This window comes from Danio aesculapii, chromosome 3 (genome assembly GCF_903798145.1).
Source record: "Danio aesculapii chromosome 3, fDanAes4.1, whole genome shotgun sequence".
NCBI classification, from domain to species: Eukaryota; Metazoa; Chordata; class Actinopteri; order Cypriniformes; family Danionidae; genus Danio; species Danio aesculapii.
This window is the reverse complement of record NC_079437.1, coordinates 45,404,737-45,424,585: the sequence shown is the minus strand read 5'-3', so window position 1 is coordinate 45,424,585 and position 19,849 is coordinate 45,404,737. Positions and strand designations below refer to the sequence as shown.

Genomic DNA, 19,849 nt, shown 5'->3' with positions numbered 1-19,849 from the left:
TAGTAATATTTGTAAATAAGTAAAATAAGTAATAATGCAAGTTGCTGTTTTAGTTTAATTGATAAGTTTTTAAAAAATAAATTGCTGAATTAAAATTAAATTAGTCAAGTTAAATTCCGCACTCGATGAGAGAATTTGTTCATTATTTTGAATGCATTGACAAAAAATGTGATTGTCTCAATGGACAGTGATTTTACTTAACTACTAAGACAAAAAGTACAGAAATAGCAAACTCGTTGCTTTAAACTGTAGGTAAAGTGTAGTTTATAGAGTGTGTTGTTAAATGCAGAGCTCTGCTATTAAAAAAATAATTAAATAAAACCCTGCAGGTTCTGATAGAGATCAAGCCTCAGCAAAGGGAAGGAAAAATAACGCAAAAGTAATTCAAAAGTAATGTATCGTATTACTTAGCATAAAAAGTAACTAAGTGACACAACTAATTACTTTTTGGGGGAGTAACTTTCAAAAGTAACTTTATTCAACACTGGTCATATGTAAAATAAAAATGTAAAAAGGTGTTATTAGACATTAGAAGGTTTTTTTGACAACATATTTTTATAGCCTAATTTTTTAGGTTGTAAATTTTTTTACATTTATTTTAAATGTTGTTATTGGTAGTTCATTGTGTACTGTTTGTAGCAAATATAATGTCTGCATCACCATAATATATATATATATATATATATTATATATATATATATATATATATATATATATATATATATATATATATATATATATATATATATATATAAAACAACATCACCATTAGAAAATATAAGTTCATCATCATAGGAATAAGTTGTGTTTTACTATATGTAAATTTCTAAATCTTCAGTATAATATTACAGATTTGACCATCTTGTATTAATAATTTCAGATGATGTATCTGGTGAGTTCAAATACATCATATAAATCTTAATGACCTCAAAACTTTTTTCCTAAGTATGTAAATATTTTTAAAAAGTATTGGGTCCTATAAAATTCACAGTCAAGTGTATTAAGCAGATGTCTGGTTTTGCTTTACACAAATCGCACAGTATAATCTTTGTTTTTATAAATGCTGTATTGCAGTTTGTGTGTTTGACCGACAGGGCACAGATAAAGCTCGCTCTCAGCTGCTAATAGTGGACCGTGGGTATGATCCCGTCTCTCCAATCCTGCACGAGCTCACCTCCAAAGCGATGGCCTACGACCTGCTGGACATCGAACAAGACATTTACAGGTGTGTGTGATTCTTAGCTTTTCAAGATGCATTCAGCTCCCATTATAGTTAAACAAGAATTTATTAACTTGTAATAGAGCCATCTGAAACCTGCAAATGATTTGGATATATCCAAAAATGGTAAATGAAATGAGACAATTATACAATTAATACCTAAGAATATATGAAAGACTTTTAACGTTTTTATATGGTCTACACTGCAAAAAAAAGGCTTTTCTTGTTTCTCTTTTGTTTCTAGTACAAATATCTTAAAACTCTTGTAACACTTTATTTTGATGGTCCATTTGGTTATTGGTAGACTATCTGCTTAATATCTGTTGATACTGCTCGTTCAACAGAAAAATAAAAAACAAAAAAGTACACTCTTAACTAAACACCCAAATGAAACTAAATACACCTATTAAAATAACAGAAATAACAATACAAACTCTACCCCTACCTCCCTGACTAAGAACAAAAACAGGAGAAAATATTTACAAAAAGAAAAGTGTGGTGTCCAACCCCTACTTACTGTGTACAATATTAAATAGTTTACAATCAACAAACAAACAAATCATAAACAAAATTATAGGAGGGGGAAACACGGATGGATATACAACACAGAGACAAAACTTATACACTGACGGAAAACACAATCAACCATAACACTTAGCAACAAGAATAATTTTATATCACACCAAACTCAAAAACAACACGCCAACAAAACTTGCTCTCCCGCCCCACGCCCATTTTTCCCTTTTTAAAGGCCGCCCTGGGTCACTACATCCAATCCCAGGGCACGTCATCTGCGTAGCTAGGGCAGGGCCTGCAGATGTAATGAGAGAGAGAGAGAGAGACAGACACAGAGACACACACACACCTGCCAACACAACATGATGTAATTTGTTTTTGATCTATATTAACCTTGCCATAAAATAGCCATAAGTTGCTTATGTGGCAACAAATAAACTTATAATAGAGCATTTAATCTTTTCTGTAATCATCATAAAGTGTCAATTATTGGCATCAGGTATCAGACAGCAGGGATCGGTGAGGCTCGAGAGAAAGAGGTGTTGCTGGATGAAGATGATGAGCTGTGGGTTCAGCTGCGGCACATGCACATAGCAGACGTCACCAAGTAAGAGCGGAGAAAGCATCAGATCTCCAGTCTGTCTGTTCTGAGTGTTTATGGGCTCACATCCTATGCTCTTCTGTTCCAGGAAGGTGACAGAGCTGCTGCGGGTCTTCTGTGACAGCAAGAGGATGAACACAGACAAGGTACACACTGGGGAAGACGTCACACCCGTCTTGTGAAAAACCCTATTTAATTCAGATTTCCTCATATTGGGACATAAAAAATGATCTGATCTTTATAAGGTCTTAGAAAAATTTTGGAAATAAATGTTTAGAAGAACAAAAACGTGTAGCATTAACCAAAATAAGTAAAAGGAATGAGATGAATGTAGAAACAATAGATTATATGAGGTGAATCTATTTGTAAATGAAAGAATTACAGTTTGATCAGGTTGTACATAGGAGATGTAGAATTGGCGGCTCAAGACTTAAACACTCATCGAATTACATAATCAGTCAAATTAAAAGATTGTAAATGACTCTTTTCAGTGTTGTTGCTTTTTGTTTAATGAATGTTTATTCAGAGAAACCGATATAATTGCATGTTATTTATTGTACATTTATATAGGTATGTAAACGTATAGGTTTTTCCATAAATATAGCCAATGTTGCTAATATGGCATTAATAAACTAGATATTAAAGTTTGAGGACAACTTTATGGTGGCTTGAAAAGCCGAGTCTGAATTAGCATGTTACTAGCATGAATTAGCAAGTAACTAGCATGATTCTAAACAAAATTAGCATGTTACTAGCATGTTTCTAGCATGAATTAGCATGATTCTAGCATGAATAGCATGGTACTAGCATGTTTCTAGCATGAGTTAGCATGTTACTAGCATGTTTCTAGCATGAATTAGCATGTTACTAGCATGATTCTAGCATGAATTAGCATGTTACTAGCATGTTTCTATCATGAATTAGCATGTTACTAGCATGTTATTAGCATGATTCTAGCATGAATTAGCATGTTTCTAGCATGAATTAGCATGTTATTAGCATGATTCTAGCATGAATTAGCATGTTAAGTGCATGATTCTAGCATGAATTAGCATGTTACTAGCATGATTCTAGCATGAATTAGCATGTTACTAGCATGTTTATAGCACGAATTAGCATGTTACTAGCATGTTTCTAGCATGATTTAGCATGTTATTAGCATGATTCTAGCATGAATTAGCATGTTTCTAGCATGAATTAGCATGTTATTAGCATGAATTAGCATGTTACTAGCATGATTCTAGCATGAATTAGCACGTTTCTAGCATGAATTAGCATGTTACTAGCATGATTCTAGCATGAATTAGCATGTTACTAGCATGATTCTAGCATGAATTAGCATGTTATTAGCATGATTCTAGCATGAATTAGCATGACTAGCATGATTCTAGCATGAATTAGCATGTTATTAGCATGATTCTAGCATGAATTAGCATGTTACTAGCATGATTCTAGCATGAATTAGCATGTTATTAGCATGATTCTAGCATGAATTAGCATGTTTAGCATGATTCTAGCATGAATTAACATGTTACTAGCATGATTCTAGCATGAATTAGCATGATTCTAGCATGAATTAGCATGTTACTAGCATGATTCTAGCATTGGTTAGCATGTAACTAGCATGATTCTAGCATGAATTAGCATGTTACTAGCATGTTTCTAGCATGAATTAGCATGTTATTAGCATGATTCTAGCATGAATTAGCATGTTACTAGCATGATTCTAGCATAAATTACCATGTTACTAGCATGTTTCTAGCATGAATTAGCATGTTACTAGCATGATTCTAGCATGAATTAGCATGTAACTAGCATGTTCTAGCATGAATTAGCATGTTTCTAGCATGAATTAGCATGTTATTAGCATGATTCTAGCATGAATTAGCATGTGTTTTAGCATCATTCCAGCATGAATTAGCATGATACTAGCATGATTCTAGCATGGATTAGCATGTTACTACCATGATTCTAGCATGAATTAGCATGTTACTAGCATGATTCTAGCATGGATTAGCATGTTACTAGCATGATTCTAGCATGAATTAGCATGTTACTAGCATGTTTCTAGCATGAATTAGCATGTTACTAGCATGAATTAGCATATAACTAGCATGATTCTAGCATGATTCTAGCATGAATCAGCTTGTTTCTAGCATGAATTAGCATGTTGTTGGCATGATTCTAGCATGAATTAGCATGTTACTAGCATGACTAGCATGTCACTATCGTGTTGCTAGCACCTTTCTAGCAAGATTAGCATGTCAGTAGGAAGTTTAAACTGTTAGCATGTGTTAGAAAGCTAGTCACAGTCTCTGGGACAGTTGCTAGGGTGCTGAAATTGGTTGCTAGGGAGTGGCTAGTAAGTTTAAAGGTAATCAGTGATTGGCTGCTGGCTAGACTGAGTTGAATGAGGCCAGACTCTAGTCTGTAGGACAGTCTGATGCAGAGTATGAGCTCACAAAGGTTGATCCAATGTTAAGTAAATGGGAGTCTTTACAATGGAAGTCTATGGGACAGTTGCTAGGGTGCTGTAAGTGGTTGCTAGGGAGTGGCTAGTAAGTTAAAAAGTCATCAGTTATTGGCTGCTGGCTAGACTGAGTTAAATGAGTCCAGTTAGAAGTCTGTAGGACAGTCTGATGCAGAGTTATGAGCTCACAAAGTTTGACCCAATGTTAAGTCAATGGGACTTTTGGGATTTTTCTGGGTCGTTTTTCAGAAAACCCAAGGTCGGATCAGTTAGAAAAGATATAGCAACCCGAGTCAGACCAGTTTGAAGGTTTGACGAAAGTTTGAAGTATGTAGCTTGAAAGGCCTAGGAGGAGATACACTTAGAAATTAGTCTCAGAAGAATAAGAAGAAGAAGAAGAAGAAGAAAAAGAAGAAAGAAGAATAATAACTAGATATTAAAGTTTGAGGACAAACTTTATGGTGGCTTGAAAGCCGAGTCTGAATTAGCATTTTTTTTTGCATGAATTAGCAAGTAACTAGCATGATTCTAACATAAATTAGCATGTAACTAGCATGATTCTAGCATGAATTAGCATGTTACTAGCATGTTTCTAGCATGAATTAGCATGATTCTAGCATGAATTAGCATGTTACTAGCATGTTTCTAGCATGAGTTAGCATGTTACTAGCATGTTTCTAGCATGAATTAGCATGTTACTAGCATGATTCTAGCATGAATTAGCATGTTACTAGCATGATTCTAGCATGAATTAGCATGTTACTAGCATATTCTAGCATGAATTAGCATGTTACTAGCATGTTTCTAGCATGATTTAGCATGTTATTAGCATGATTCTAGCATAAATTAGCATGTTTCTAGCATGAATTAGCATGTTATTAGCATGATTCTAGCATGAATTAGCATGTTACTAGCATGATTCTAGCATGAATTAGCATGTTACTAGCATGTTTCTAGCATGAATTAGCATGTAACTAGCATGATTATAGCATGAATTAGCATGTTACTAGCATGATTCTAGCATGAATTAGCATGTTATTAGCATGATTCTAACATGAATTAGCATGTTACTAGCATGATTCTAGCATGAATTAGCATGTTACTAGCATGTTTCTAGCATGAATTAGCATGTTACTAGCATGTTTCTAGCATGAATTAGCATGTTATTAGCATGATTCTAGCATGAATTAGCATGTTACTAGCATGATTCTAGCATGAATTAGCATGTTATTAGCATGATTCTAGCATGAATTAGCATGTTACTAGCATGATTCTAGCATGAATTAGCATGTTACTAGCATGATTCTAGCATGGATTAGCATGTAACTAGCATGATTCTAGCATGGATTAGCATGTAACTAGCATGATTCTAGCATGAATTGGCATGTTACTAGCATGTTTCTAGCATGAATTAGCATGTTATTAGCATGTTTCTAGCATGATTAGCATGTTATTAGCATGATTCTAGCATGAATTGGCATGATTCTAGCATGAATTAGCATGTTACTAGCATGATTCTAGCATGAATAGCATGTTACTAGCATGATTCTAGCATGAATTAGCATGATTCTAGCATGAATTAGCATGTTACTAGCATGATTCTAGCATGAATTAGCATGTTACTAGCATGATTCTAGCATGAATTAGCATGTTACTAGCATGTTTCTAGCAATTAGCATGTTACTAGCATGATTCTAGCATGAATTAACATTTACTAGCATGATTCTAGCATGAATTAGCATGTTACTAGCATGATTCTAGCATGATTAGCATGTTACTAGCATGTTTCTAGCATGAATTAGCATGTTACTAGCATGTTTCTAGCATGAATTAGCATGTTATTAGCATGATTCTAGCATGAATTGGCATGATTCTAGCAATTAGCATGTTACTAGCATGATTCTAGCATGAATTAGCATTTACTAGCATGTTTCTAGCATGAATTAGCATGTTACTAGCATGATTCTAGCATGAATTAGCATGTTTCTAGCATGAATTAGCATGTTACTAGCATGATTCTAGCATGAATTAACATTTACTAGCATGTTCTAGCATGATTAGCATGTTACTAGCATGATTCTAGCATGGATTAGCATGTTACTAGCATGTTCTAGCATGAATTAGCATGTTATAGCATGTTCTAGCATGAATTAGCATGTTACTAGCATGATTCTAGCATATTAGCATGTTACTAGCATGTTTCTAGCATGAATTAGCATGTTACTAGCATGTTCTAGCCTGGATTAGCATGTTACTAGCATGATTTCTAGCATGAATATATCATGTTGTAGTAGCATGATTCTAGCATGAATTAGCATGTTTCTAGCATGAATTAGCATGTAACTAGCCTGATTCTATGCATTAATAGCATGTTCCTAGCATGATTTCTAGCATGAATCAGCTTGTTTCTAGCATGAATTAGCATGTTGTTAGCATAATTCTAGCATGAATTAGCATGTTACTAGCATGACTAGCATGTCACTATCGTGTTGCTAGCACCTTTCTAGCAAGATTAGCATGTCAGTAGGATGTTTAAAACTGTTAGCGTGTGTTAGAATAGCTAGTCACAGTCTCTGGGACAGTTGCTAGGGTGCTGAAATTGGTTGCTAGGGAGTGGCTAGTAAGTTAAAGGTAATCAGTGATTGGCTGCTGGCTAGACTGAGTTGAATGAGGCCAGACTCTAGTCTGTAGGAACAGTCTGATGCAGAGTTATGAGCTCACAAAGGTTGATCCAATGTTAAGTAAATGGGAGTCTTTTACAATGGAAGTCTATGGGACAGTTGCTAGGGTGCTGTAAGTGGTTGCTAGGGAGTGGCTAGTAAGTTAAAAAGTCATCAGTTATTGGCTGCTGGCTAGACTGAGTTAAATGAGTCCAGTTAGAAGTCTGTAGGACAGTCTGATGCAGAGTTATGAGCTCACAAAGTTTGACCCATGTTAAGTCAATGGGACTTTTGGGATTTTTCTGGGTCGTTTTTCGGAAACCCAAGGTCGGATCAGTTAGAAAAAGATATAGCAACCGAGTCAGACCAGTTTGAAGGTTGACGAAAGTTTGAAAGTATGTTAGCTTGAAAGACCTAGGAGGAGATCACACTTAGAATTGCTGCAGAAGAGAAGAAGAAGAAGAATAATAAACTAGATATTAAAGTTTGAGGACCAAACTTTATGGTGGCTTGAAGAAAGCCGGAGTCTGAATTAGCATGTTACTAGCATGAATAGCAAGTAACTAGCATGATTCCTAACATAAATTAGCAATGATTATAGCATGAATTAGCATGTTACTAACATGTTTCTAGCCTGAATTAGCATGTTACTAGCATGTTTTCTAGCATGAATTAGCATGATTCTAGCATGAATATTAGCATGTTTCTAGCATGAGTTAGCATGTTACTAGCATGTTTCTAGCATGAATTAGCATGTTACTAGCATGATTCTAGCATGAATTAGCATGTTACTAGCATGTTTCTAGCATGAATTAGCATGTACTAGCAGGTTTCTAGCATGTTTCTAGCATGATTTAGCATGTTATTAGCATGATTCTAGCATGAATTAGCATGTTATTAGCATGATTCTAGCATGAATTAGCATGTTACTAGCATGATTCTAGCATGAATTAGCATGTTCTAGCATGTTTCTAGCATGAATTAGTATGTTACTAGCATGATTCTAGCATGAATTAGCATGTTATTAGCATGATTCTAGCATGAATTAGCATGTTATTAGCATGAGTCTAGCATGAATTAGCATGTTACTAGCATGATTCTAGCATGAATTAGCATGTTACTAGCATGTTTCTAGCATGAATTAGCATGTTACTAGCATGATTCTAGCATGAATTAGCATGTTACTAGCATGATTATAGCATGAATTAGCATGTTATTAGCATGATTCTAGCATGAATTAGCATGGTTACTAGCATGATTCTAGCATGAATTAGCATGTTACTAGCATGATTCTAGCATGGATTAGCATGTAACTAGCATGATTCTAGCATGTTACTAGCATGTTTCTAGCATGAATTAGCATGTTGTTAGCATGATTCTAGCATGAATTAGCATGTTACTAGCATGATTCTAGCATGAATTAGCATGTTACTAGCATGTTTTCTAGCATGAATTAGCATGTTACTAGCATAATTCTAGCATGAATTAGCATGTTACTAACATGTTTCTAGCATTAATTAGCATGTTACTAGCATGTTTCTAGCATGAATTAGCATGTTATTAGCCATGATTCTAGCATGAATTAGCATGTTTCTAGCATGAATTAGCATGTTACTAGCATGATTCTAGCATGAATTAGCATGTTACTAGCATGTTTCTAGCATGAATTAGCATGTTACTAGCATGTTACCAGCATGAATTAGCATGTTACTAGCATGATTTCTAGCATGAATTAGGCATGTTACTAGCATGATCTAGCATGAATTAGCATGTTACTAGCATGATTCTAGCATGGATTAGCATGTTACTAGCATGATTTCTAGCATGAATTAGCATGTTACTAGCATGAATTAACATGTTACTAGCATGATTCTAGCATGTTACTAGCATGTTTCTAGCATGAATTAGCATGTTACTAGCATGTTTCTAGCATGAATTAGCATGTTGTTAGCATGATTCTAGCATGAATTAGCATGTTTCTAGCATGAATTAGCATGTAACTAGCATGATTCTAGCATTAATTAGCATGTAACTAGCATGTTACTAGCATGAATCAGCTTGTTTCTAGCATGAATTAGCATGTTGTTAGCATGATTCTAGCATGAATTAGCATGATTCTACCATTAACTAGCATGTAACTAGCATGTTACTAGCATGATTCTAGCATGAATCAGCTTGTTTCTAGCATGAATTAGCATGTTGTTAGCATGATTCTAGCATGAATTAGCTTGTTACTAGCATGACTAGCATGTCACTATCGTGTTGATAGCACCTTTCTAGCAAGATTAGCATGTCAGTAGGATGTTAAAAACTGTTAGCGTGTGTTAGAATAGCTAGTCACAGTCTCTGGGACAGTTGCTAGGGTGCTGAAATTGGTTGCTAGGGGAGTGGCTAGTAAGTTTAAAGGTAATCAGTGATTGGCTGCTGGCTAGACTGAGTTGAATGAGGCCAGACTCTAGTCTGTAGGACAGTCTGATGCAGAGTTATGAGCTCACAAAGGTTGATCCAATGTTAAGTAAATGGGAGTCTTTTACAATGGAAGTCTATGGGACAGTTGCTAGGGTGCTGTAAGTGGTTGCTAGGGAGTGGCTAGTAAGTTAAAAAGTCATCAGTTATTGGCTGCTGGCTAGACTGAGTTAAATGAGTCCAGTTAGAAGTCTGTAGGACAGTCTGATGCAGAGTTATGAGCTCACAAAGTTTGACCCAATGTAAGTCAATGGGACTTTTGGGATTTTTCTGGGTCGTTTTTCGGAAAACCCAAGGTCGGATCAGTTAGAAAAGATATAGCAACCCGAGTCAGACCAGTTCGAAGGTTTGACGAAAGTTTGAAGTATGTAGCTTGAAAGCCCTAGGAGGAGATACACTTAGAAATTAGTCTCAGAAGAAGAAGAAGAATAACTAGATATTAAAGTTTGAGGACAAACTTTATGGTGGCTTGAAAAGCCGAGTCTGAATTAGCATGTTACTAGCATGAATTAGCAAGTAACTAGCATGAATTATAGCATGAATTAGCATGTTACTAGCATGTTTCTAGCATGAATTAGCATGATTCTAGCATGAATTAGCATGTTACTAGCATGATTCTAGCATGGATTAGCATGTTACTAGCATGATTCTAGCATGAATTAGCATGTTTCTAGCATGAATTAGCATGAATTAGCATGTTACTAGCATGATTCTAGCATGAATTAGCATGTTACTAGCATGATTCTAGCATGAATTAGCATGTTATTAGCATGATTCTAGCATGAATTAGCATGTTTCTAGCATGAATTAGCATGCTATTAGCATGTCTCTAGCATGAATTAGCATGTTACTAGCATGATTCTAGCATGAATTAGCATGTTACTAGCATGAATTAGCATGCTATTAGCATGATTCTAGCATGAATTAGCATGTTACTAGCATGTTTCTAGCATGAATTAGCATGTTTCTAGCATGAATTAGCGTGTTACTAGCATGATTTCTAGCATGAATTAGCATGTTACTAGCATGATTCTAGCATGAATTAGCATGTAACTAGCATGATTCTAAGCATGAATTAGCATGTTACTACATTGCTTCTAGCATGAATTAGCATGTTACTAGCATGATTCTAGCATGAATTAGCATGTTACTAGCATGATTCTAGCATGGACTAGCATGTAACTAGCATGATTCTAGCATGAATTAGCATGTTACTAGCATGATTCTAGCATGAATTAGCATGTTATTAGCATGATTCTAGCATGAATTAGCATGTTATTAGCATGATTATAGCATGAATTAGCATGTATTAACATGATTCTAGCATGAATTAGCATGTTATTAGCATGATTCTAGCATGAATTAGCATGTTATTAGCATGATTCTAGCATAAATTAGCATGTTACTAGCATGATTCTAGCATGAATTAGCATGTTACTAGCATGTTTCTAGCATGAATTAGCATGTTACTAGCATGATTCTAGCATGAATTAGCATGTTACTAACATGTTTCTAACATTAATTAGCATGTTACTAGCATGTCTCTTGCATGAATTACATGTTATTAGCATGATTCTAGCATGAATTAGCATGTTACTAGCATGATTCTAGCATGAATTAGCATGTTACTAGCATGTTTCTAGCATGAATTAGCATGTTACTAGCATGATTCTAGCATGAATTAGCATGTTACTAGCATGTTTCTAGCATGAATTAGCATGTTATTAGCATGATTCTAGCATGAATTAGCATGTTACTAGCATGATTCTAGCATGAATTAGCATGTTACTAGCATGATTCTAGCATAGATTAGCATGTTACTAGCATGATTCTAGCATGAATTAGCATGTTACTAGCATGTTTCTAGCATAAATTAGCATGTTACTAGCATGATTCTAGCATGAATAGCATGTTACTAGCATGATTCTAGCATGAATTAGCATGTTGTTAGCATGATTCTAGCATGAATTAGCATGTTACTAGCATGACTAGCATGTCGCTATTGTGTTGCTAGCACCTTTCTAGCAAGATTAGCATGTCAGTAGGATGTTAAAACTGTTAGCGTGTGTTAGAATAGCTAGTCACAGTCTCTGGGACAGTTGCTAGGGTGCTGAAATTGGTTGCTAGGGAGTGGCTAGTAAGTTTAAAGGTAATCGGTGATTGGCTGCTGGCTAGACTGAGTTGAATGAGGCCAGACTCTAGTCTGTAGGACAGTCTGATGCAGAGTTATGAGCTCACAAAGGTTGATCCAATGTTAAGTAAATGGGAGTCTTTTACAATGGAAGTCTATGGGACAGTTGCTAGGGTGCTGTAAGTGGTTGCTAGGGAGTGGCTAGTAAGTTAAAAAGTCATCAGTTATTGGCTGCTGGCTAGACTGAGTTAAATGAGTCCAGTTAGAAGTCTGTAGGACAGTCTGATGCAGAGTTATGAGCTCACAAAGTTTGACCCAATGTTAAGTCAATGGGACTTTTGGGATTTTTCTGGGTCGTTTTTCGGAAAACCCAAGGTCGGATCAGTTAGAAAGATATAGCAACCCGAGTCAGACCAGTTTGAAGGTTTGACGAAAGTTTGAAGTATGTAGCTTGAAAGGCCTAGGAGGAGATACACTTAGAAATTAGTCTCAGAAGAAGAAGAAGAAGAATAATAACTAGATTATTAAAGTTTGAGGACAAACTTTGAGGCTGGCTTGACAAAGCCTTGGTAATAGTTTATTTAGTTTAAACAGTTTTAAAATGTATATATTTAAAATAGATAGATAGATAGATAGATAGATAGATAGATAGATAGATAGATAGATAGATAGATAGATAGATAGATAGATAAAATAGTTTGAAAAAGGTTAGATAGATGAATTAGCATGTTATTAGCCTGATTCTAGCATGAATTAGCATGTTTTTAGCATGACTTTAGCATAAATTAGCATGTTACTAGCATGATTCTAGCATGAATTAGCATGCTACTAGCATGATTCTAGCATGAATTAGCATGTTACTAGCATGATTCTAGCACGAATTAACATGTTATTAGCATCATTCTAGCACGAATTAGCATGTTTCTAGCATGATTCTAGCACGAATTAGCATGTTATTAGCATGGTTCTAGCATGAATTAGCATGTTACTAGCATGATTCTAGCATGAATTAGCATGTACTAGCATGGTTCTAGCATGAATTAGGCATGCTACTAGCATGATTCTAGCATGAATTAGCATGTTACTAGCATGATTCTAGCACGAATTAACATGTTATTAGCATCATTCTAGCACGAATTAGCATGTTTCTAGCATGATTCTAGCACGAATTAGCATGTTATTAGCATGGTTCTAGCATGAATTAGCATGTTACTAGCATGATTCTAGCATGAATTAGCATGTTACTAGCATGGTTCTAGCATGAATTAGCATGCTACTAGCATGATTCTAGCATGAATTAGCATGTTACTAGCATGATTCTAGCATGAATTAGCATGTTACTAGCATGATTCTAGCATGAATTAGCACGTTACTAGCATGATTCTAGCATGAATTAGCATGTAACTAGCATGATTCTACCATGAATTAGCATGTTACTAGCATGAATTAGCATGTTACTAGCATGATTCTAGCATGAATTAGCATGTTACTAGCATGATTCTACCATGAATTAGCATGTTACTAGCATGATTCTAGCATGAATTAGCATGTTACTAGCATGATTCTAGCATGCATTAGCATGTTACTAGCATGATTCTAGCATAAATTAGCATAGTTTTAGCATGAATTAGCATGTTACTAGCATGATTCTAGCATGAATTAGCATGTTACTAGCATGATTCTAGCATGAATTAGCATGTTACTAGCATGATTCTAGCATGAATTAGCATGATTCTAGCATGAATTAGCATGTTACTAGCATGATTCTAGCATGAATTAGCATGTTACTAGCATGATTCTAGCATGAATTAGCATGTTATTAGCATGATTCTAGCATGAATTAGCATTGTTCTAGCATGATTCTAGCATGAATTAGCATGTTACTAGCATGATTCTAGCATGAATTAGCATCGTTCTACCACGAATTAGCATGTAACTAGCATAATTCTAGCATGAATTAGCATGTTACTAGCATGATTCTAGCATGAATTAGCATGTTACTAGCATGATTCTAGCATGAATTAGCATGTTACTAGCATGATTCTAGCATTAATTAGCATCGTTTTAGCATGAGTTAGCATGTTACTAGCATGATTCTAGTATGAACTAGCATGTTACTAGCATGATTCTAGCATGAATTAGCATGTTACTAGCATCGTTCTAGCATGAATTAGCATCGTTCTAGCATGAATTAGCATGTTATTAGCATGACTCTAGCATGAATTAGCATGTTCTTAGATAGATAGATAGATAGATAGATAGATAGATAGATAGATAGATAGATAGATAGATAGATAGATAGATAGATAGATAAAAACAGTTAATAGATAGATAGATAGATAGATAGATAGATAGATAGATAGATAGATAGATAAAAACAGTTGATAGATAGATAGATAGATAGATAGATAGATAGATAGATAGATAGATAGATAGATAGATAGATAGATAGATAAAACAGTTTGAAAAAGGATAGACAGATAGATAGATAGATAGATAGATAGATAGATAGATAGATAGATAGATAGATAGATAGATAGATAGATAGATAGATAGATAGATAGATAGATAGATAGATAAAAACAGTTTATAGATAGATAGATAGATAGATAGATAGATAGATAGATAGATAGATAGATAGATAGATAGATAGATAGATAGATAGATAAAACAGTTTGAAAAAAGATAGATAGATAGATAGATAGATAGATAGATAGATAGATAGATAGATAGATAGATAGATAGATAGATAGATAGATAGATAGATAGATAAAAACAGTTTATAGATAGATAGATAGATAGATAGATAGATAGATAGATAGATAGATAGATAGATAGATAGATAGATAGATAGATAGATAGATAGATAGATAGATAAAGCTCACCCATAAGTATGACAGTCTGATGAAAAGCTATGAGGTCACAAAGTTTGATCTAATGTTAAGTCAATGACAGTCTTTTGCAATGGAAGTCTATGGGACAGTTGTTGCTAGGGTGCAGTATCTGGTAGTTAGGGTGTGGCTAGGAAGTTAAAAGCTCATCAGTGATTGGCAGTGTGGTAGTCTGAGTTAAATGAGCTTAGCCATAAGTCTGTATGACAGTCTGATGCAGAGTTTTGAGCTCTCAGAGTTGATTCAATGTTAAGTCAATGGCAGTCTTTTGCAATGGAAGTCTATGGGACAGTTTCTAGGGTCCAAAAGTGGTTGCTAGGGTGTGGCTAGAAAGTTTAAAGGTGATCAGTCATTGGCAGATGGATAATCTGAGTTAAATGAGCCCAGTTAGAAGTCTGTGCGACAGTCTGACGCAGAGTTATGAGCTCACAAAGTTTGATCCTATGTTAAGTCTATGGGATTTTTCCGGTGGTCCCGGGACGTTTTTCGGAAAACCGAAAGTCGGATCAGTCGGAAAAGATATAGCAACGCGAGTCAGAATAGTTTGGAGGTCTGGTGCGAGTTTGGTGGTCATAGCTCGAAAGCTCTAGGAGGAGATAGTCTTGCAAATTTAGTCTCAGAAGAATAAAAAAAAAAAAAATAATAAGTTTAGAAAGGATACAGTAGGTTGGCTTTGACAAGCCAGCCTAATAAGTTTAAGATAGATAACAATATGCTGGCTTTTCAAGCCACCATAATAGTTTAAGATAGATAACAGTATGCTGGCTTTTCAAGCCACCAAAATAAAATAAGTCAGGCACGGCTAATCAAATGCCCAAACTGATACATGCAAATAGCGCAATTTACTTCCAGTGTGAATGCCCTATTACTCTGCAACATACTAACTACTATGATAATGAAATTTGAAAACTGTAGCTCATCCATGTATATCAATGTATTCGTAGTATGTAATGAAGTTTACAACTCCCATTATTTCACACTCAGTCAAAATACGCCTTTGTTAATTGTGAATACGCACTCTCTAGTGTTGAAAAATGACATATTGTGCCTTTAATTGTAATTAACTGAAAATTTATTACAGTAAAAATGTATATTAAAGGTGTAGTAGGTGATCTGCCAGATTGCTAACGTTAGCATCATTTAGAAATTAGATGATCAGGGCTTAAAATATTCCGGCACCGTTCTGGATTTCCGGCGTGCGACCGTGGGGGGGAAAATATAATAATATTTCTGAGCCTTCATATGCGCTTTAATTAGGGATGCTCAAAATACTTGATTAATCGTTAACCGATAGGGTGCGTTTGTAACCGATTACTGGTATCAGTTAAACGATTAAAAAATATTATTTGATATATTTTTAAAGTTTGGCTGCATAAGGGCACGATCACAGCGAACACGTTTTTTGCACTGTTGAATGGTTTACAAATGGCAGAGTTTTACGCGCTGCTTATGCGCCCTGGGCGTGTCACGTTTTGCCGTTGTGCGCCGTGTGCTAGAGCAGAAAAAGCACGTTATGTCAGTCGCGTCTTTTTCATTCTTCAATCAAATGAAAGCACCGCAGGGTTTCTGTTGAGGTGACAGCAGGGTTTGTGTTGTCAACTACGATGAACTTTTAATGATGGAGGAGAGACTTGTGGTCACTGTTTCAAGTTATCCACAGCTGTATGACTTTACAGATCTTGAATATCACAATATTATTAAAAATTACAATTATAACATCGACAGCAACACGACTCTCACACAATACGGGTCAGCTGAATCAGTCGTTTACTAGTGACATACAAAAGAGCACTGTGCTTTTTTTTTCTTGTCAGTATAAAAGGCAGTGCGGTGCGCCTCGCGTTTTTGGAACGGAAAGGCGTGCTCTTTGTGATCGGCCCCTAAATGTGCAACAAATATTTGTTAACTCGAGGGACAGTAACATGTGCAAACACACGTGTCTACAGACGTATTTTGTCAAAGAAGTAAAATGAAAGGAGGATATTTCAGGTTACGGTTTGACACAGATGAGTTGACATAAACCAGCGCTGAAGCTGATGACCTCTGTGCTGCCTGGAGTCGCGTCATAAACTCAATAAATAGGCTATTGATGATTTCAATGACTGTAAAATACAACATTGTTCACAGACAATTGAGTCTATTTCAGACCCAATATTTAAAGTAGTGGGAGCACGTCACTGTTTAAAATTGAACCAATGTGCAAATATAAATCAAATCTTACCTCAGTGAAGCTGGTTAGGTGGAAGAGTGCTATTTACTTCTGTTTCATTATTCAACTAAATAAAAATCAGATCAGAAAAAGGGAGTGCTAAAAACAGAAATATCCTGACTCTTTTTACAATACACTTGTTAACAAAACAACGAGTGACTTACTTTTCATTTTCAATTCTGCTCGCTGATCTTCATCGCTTGTTTTCATCTTACTAAATGAATGTTAGGTCTATTTAACCGACTATATTATCAATGCTATAAAAGATACCCCATAAACTTGAAAATAGTCAATATTTCACTGATGTTTTCAGTGGCTGAAAACCACTTTCGTGCATATAAACCCATTCATAAACAAGAACACGATCTACAAAAGCTTTGCATGACTAAAATAGTTTTAAAACATACCTGTCTAAAAGTAATACTTCAGCCATGGTGTTCCCCCTCTGATTGTGGTTTTAAACTGCATAACATCATTTCCCTCTAGCGTATGAAAGTATGTACAATATTAATTCAGGGTTTAGAAAAGTTCTGATTCAGCATTTTTGGCAGAAGCCTTTTCAAAAACAATCTTCTTTTCATGGATACAAGGCCACGTTGGTCTTTCAGAAAGAAGTCTTTCAGGTTGATGCTTGCTGAGTTTACCTGACGTCACTCACTCTGTCAGCTGTAAGTGGCCATGCTTCATCTGAACGTGCGAGTGATGTATCTATTTGCGTAACAGGCTGTGCAGAAATTTAAATTTGTTGGCAGTTTGTTACCTGCTGTAATTAAGTTATTAGTTGGCCTGACGATTTTTTATCGGATGAACATTTTTTAGTCTTATGCCTTACCCAGAATATAAAACGTCATGTAAATACATTTAGATCATTTACTTCAATCATTACTATTGGAATGCGAAGAGACTTTCAACCAGCACAACCAAAAATGATTCTGAAGACAATCACAAACTGCACCTTTAAATGCGGTTAGTTTGACTTTGCTCAGACAGCTATTCTGACCCATTTAGGTAAGAATTAAGTACTTTTAAGCATGTAATTTTTAATATTACTTCTATTGACTTTGAAAGATGTAATGACAAGCATGTATGATAAAAATAAATATGCTTTAATATTGTTTGTTTTGAAGATTGCATGACAGTTTGGAATTAGACATTATAGAATTAAGAATGCTCATATATATTTTATAAATAACAAAACTTGATAAATCATGCTTTTGTATGATGGAAAACATCAAAGTAAGTGTATTTTACCTAAAGCTGGACAAAATATTAAAAGTGCATAAAGACTTTGCACAAAAGCTCTGTTTTGTACTTAAAATGTCATGAAAATCTCCTCCCTCAGGCCAACATCAAAGATCTGTCTCAGATGCTGAAGAAGATGCCACAGTACCAGAAAGAGCTGAGCTTGGTAAAAATACTAATATTATTAATATTAATCAGCATTTTCTCAATCACTATTGAACACAAAAGAAGATATTTTCGAAGAATGTTGGAAACCGGTTGCCATTGGCGTCCATAGTAGGACAAACTAATACTATGGAAAACGATGGCTACAGCAACATTCTTCAAAATATCTTTTTTTTTTGTGTTGAACAGAAGAAATAAAGTCATACAAAAATATAAATGATGACATAATTTTACTGTATTCAGTTATATTTCTGATCATTTGTGCTTTCTACAGTACTCCACTCATCTGAATCTGGCTGATGCTTGCATGAAAAAGTTCAAGAACACATTAGACAAGCTGTGTGAGGTGGAGCAGGTCAGTGCTGTCTGATTTTTATCCTTATTTAATCACACAATTTAGCATTATTTTTGCTTTTTACTATGGAATATTTAGTGATATGTTTGTTTAGCCTGTTTTGTGAGTCTACATAAAGCAATTTGGGTATATAAGACTTTACTTTAGAGGGTCTGTTACTATCATTCCTTACTTTTTCTAAGCTTCTTATTGTAAATGTATGTGGCAGATTGTGCACTGAACTTTGACCTATTTCAGTAAAATAATGCACAGGAAGCTATTGCGTAATCTTTGAAAGTAGCAAGAACGTTTGCTGGACATTGTACAGCCATCTCCCTGTGTCATTTATAGCAGATGGAGGGTTTTCACTAAGTGCACGGCTCTCTCTGTGTGTGGAGGTATTATAACCAGCTGGTTAATGGCTGGAGCTGATGCACTTCTTTATGTGCTGCGTTTATAACTCTTGATTTGATCTGTTGATGGATAATCTCAACTACCTCCTATTTTGACGCACTTGCATGTTTATGGCTGTGTTTTTTTATGTGATTGTTATATAAATATCTACCTCAACATCTGCCTTTAAACTGATGGCGAAGTTCTTGATGTATCATCTAGTTTTGTGTAAAAAATCAAACAAGTTTTAAATCAGCATACTATATCTGTTTTTGGAGGATCATGTGACACTAAAGACAAGAGTAATGATGCTGAAAATCACAGAAATTATTTACATTTTGAAATATAGTCATATAGAAAGTGTATATTATAAACAGGATAATTATTTCATATTATTGCTGTTTTTATTACATTTTTCATTAAATAAATGCAGCCTCCGCCCTCTGTAAACAAAGGAGATTCCTTTAAAAAACATTTTTAATTAAAGAAATCTAATCGAAATAAGTTTTTTACACTTTAAAAGTTTTAAATTTACATTTATCCGTTTATCTT

At 35.0% G+C, this 19,849-nt stretch overlaps 1 protein-coding gene across 1 annotated transcript in view; it reads left to right on the top strand.

The window, feature by feature from the left end:
- The window catches only part of stxbp2 (syntaxin binding protein 2), a 45,338-nt gene that overhangs the window by 13,061 nt on the left and 12,428 nt on the right, over positions 1-19,849 (top strand). Inside the window, exons 9-13 of the mRNA XM_056454101.1 lie at positions 1,095-1,225; positions 2,235-2,342; positions 2,425-2,482; positions 18,506-18,571; positions 18,845-18,925. Of these exons, the coding sequence (XP_056310076.1) occupies positions 1,095-1,225; positions 2,235-2,342; positions 2,425-2,482; positions 18,506-18,571; positions 18,845-18,925 (444 nt within the window). The remainder of the gene's footprint in view (positions 1-1,094; positions 1,226-2,234; positions 2,343-2,424; positions 2,483-18,505; positions 18,572-18,844; positions 18,926-19,849) is intronic.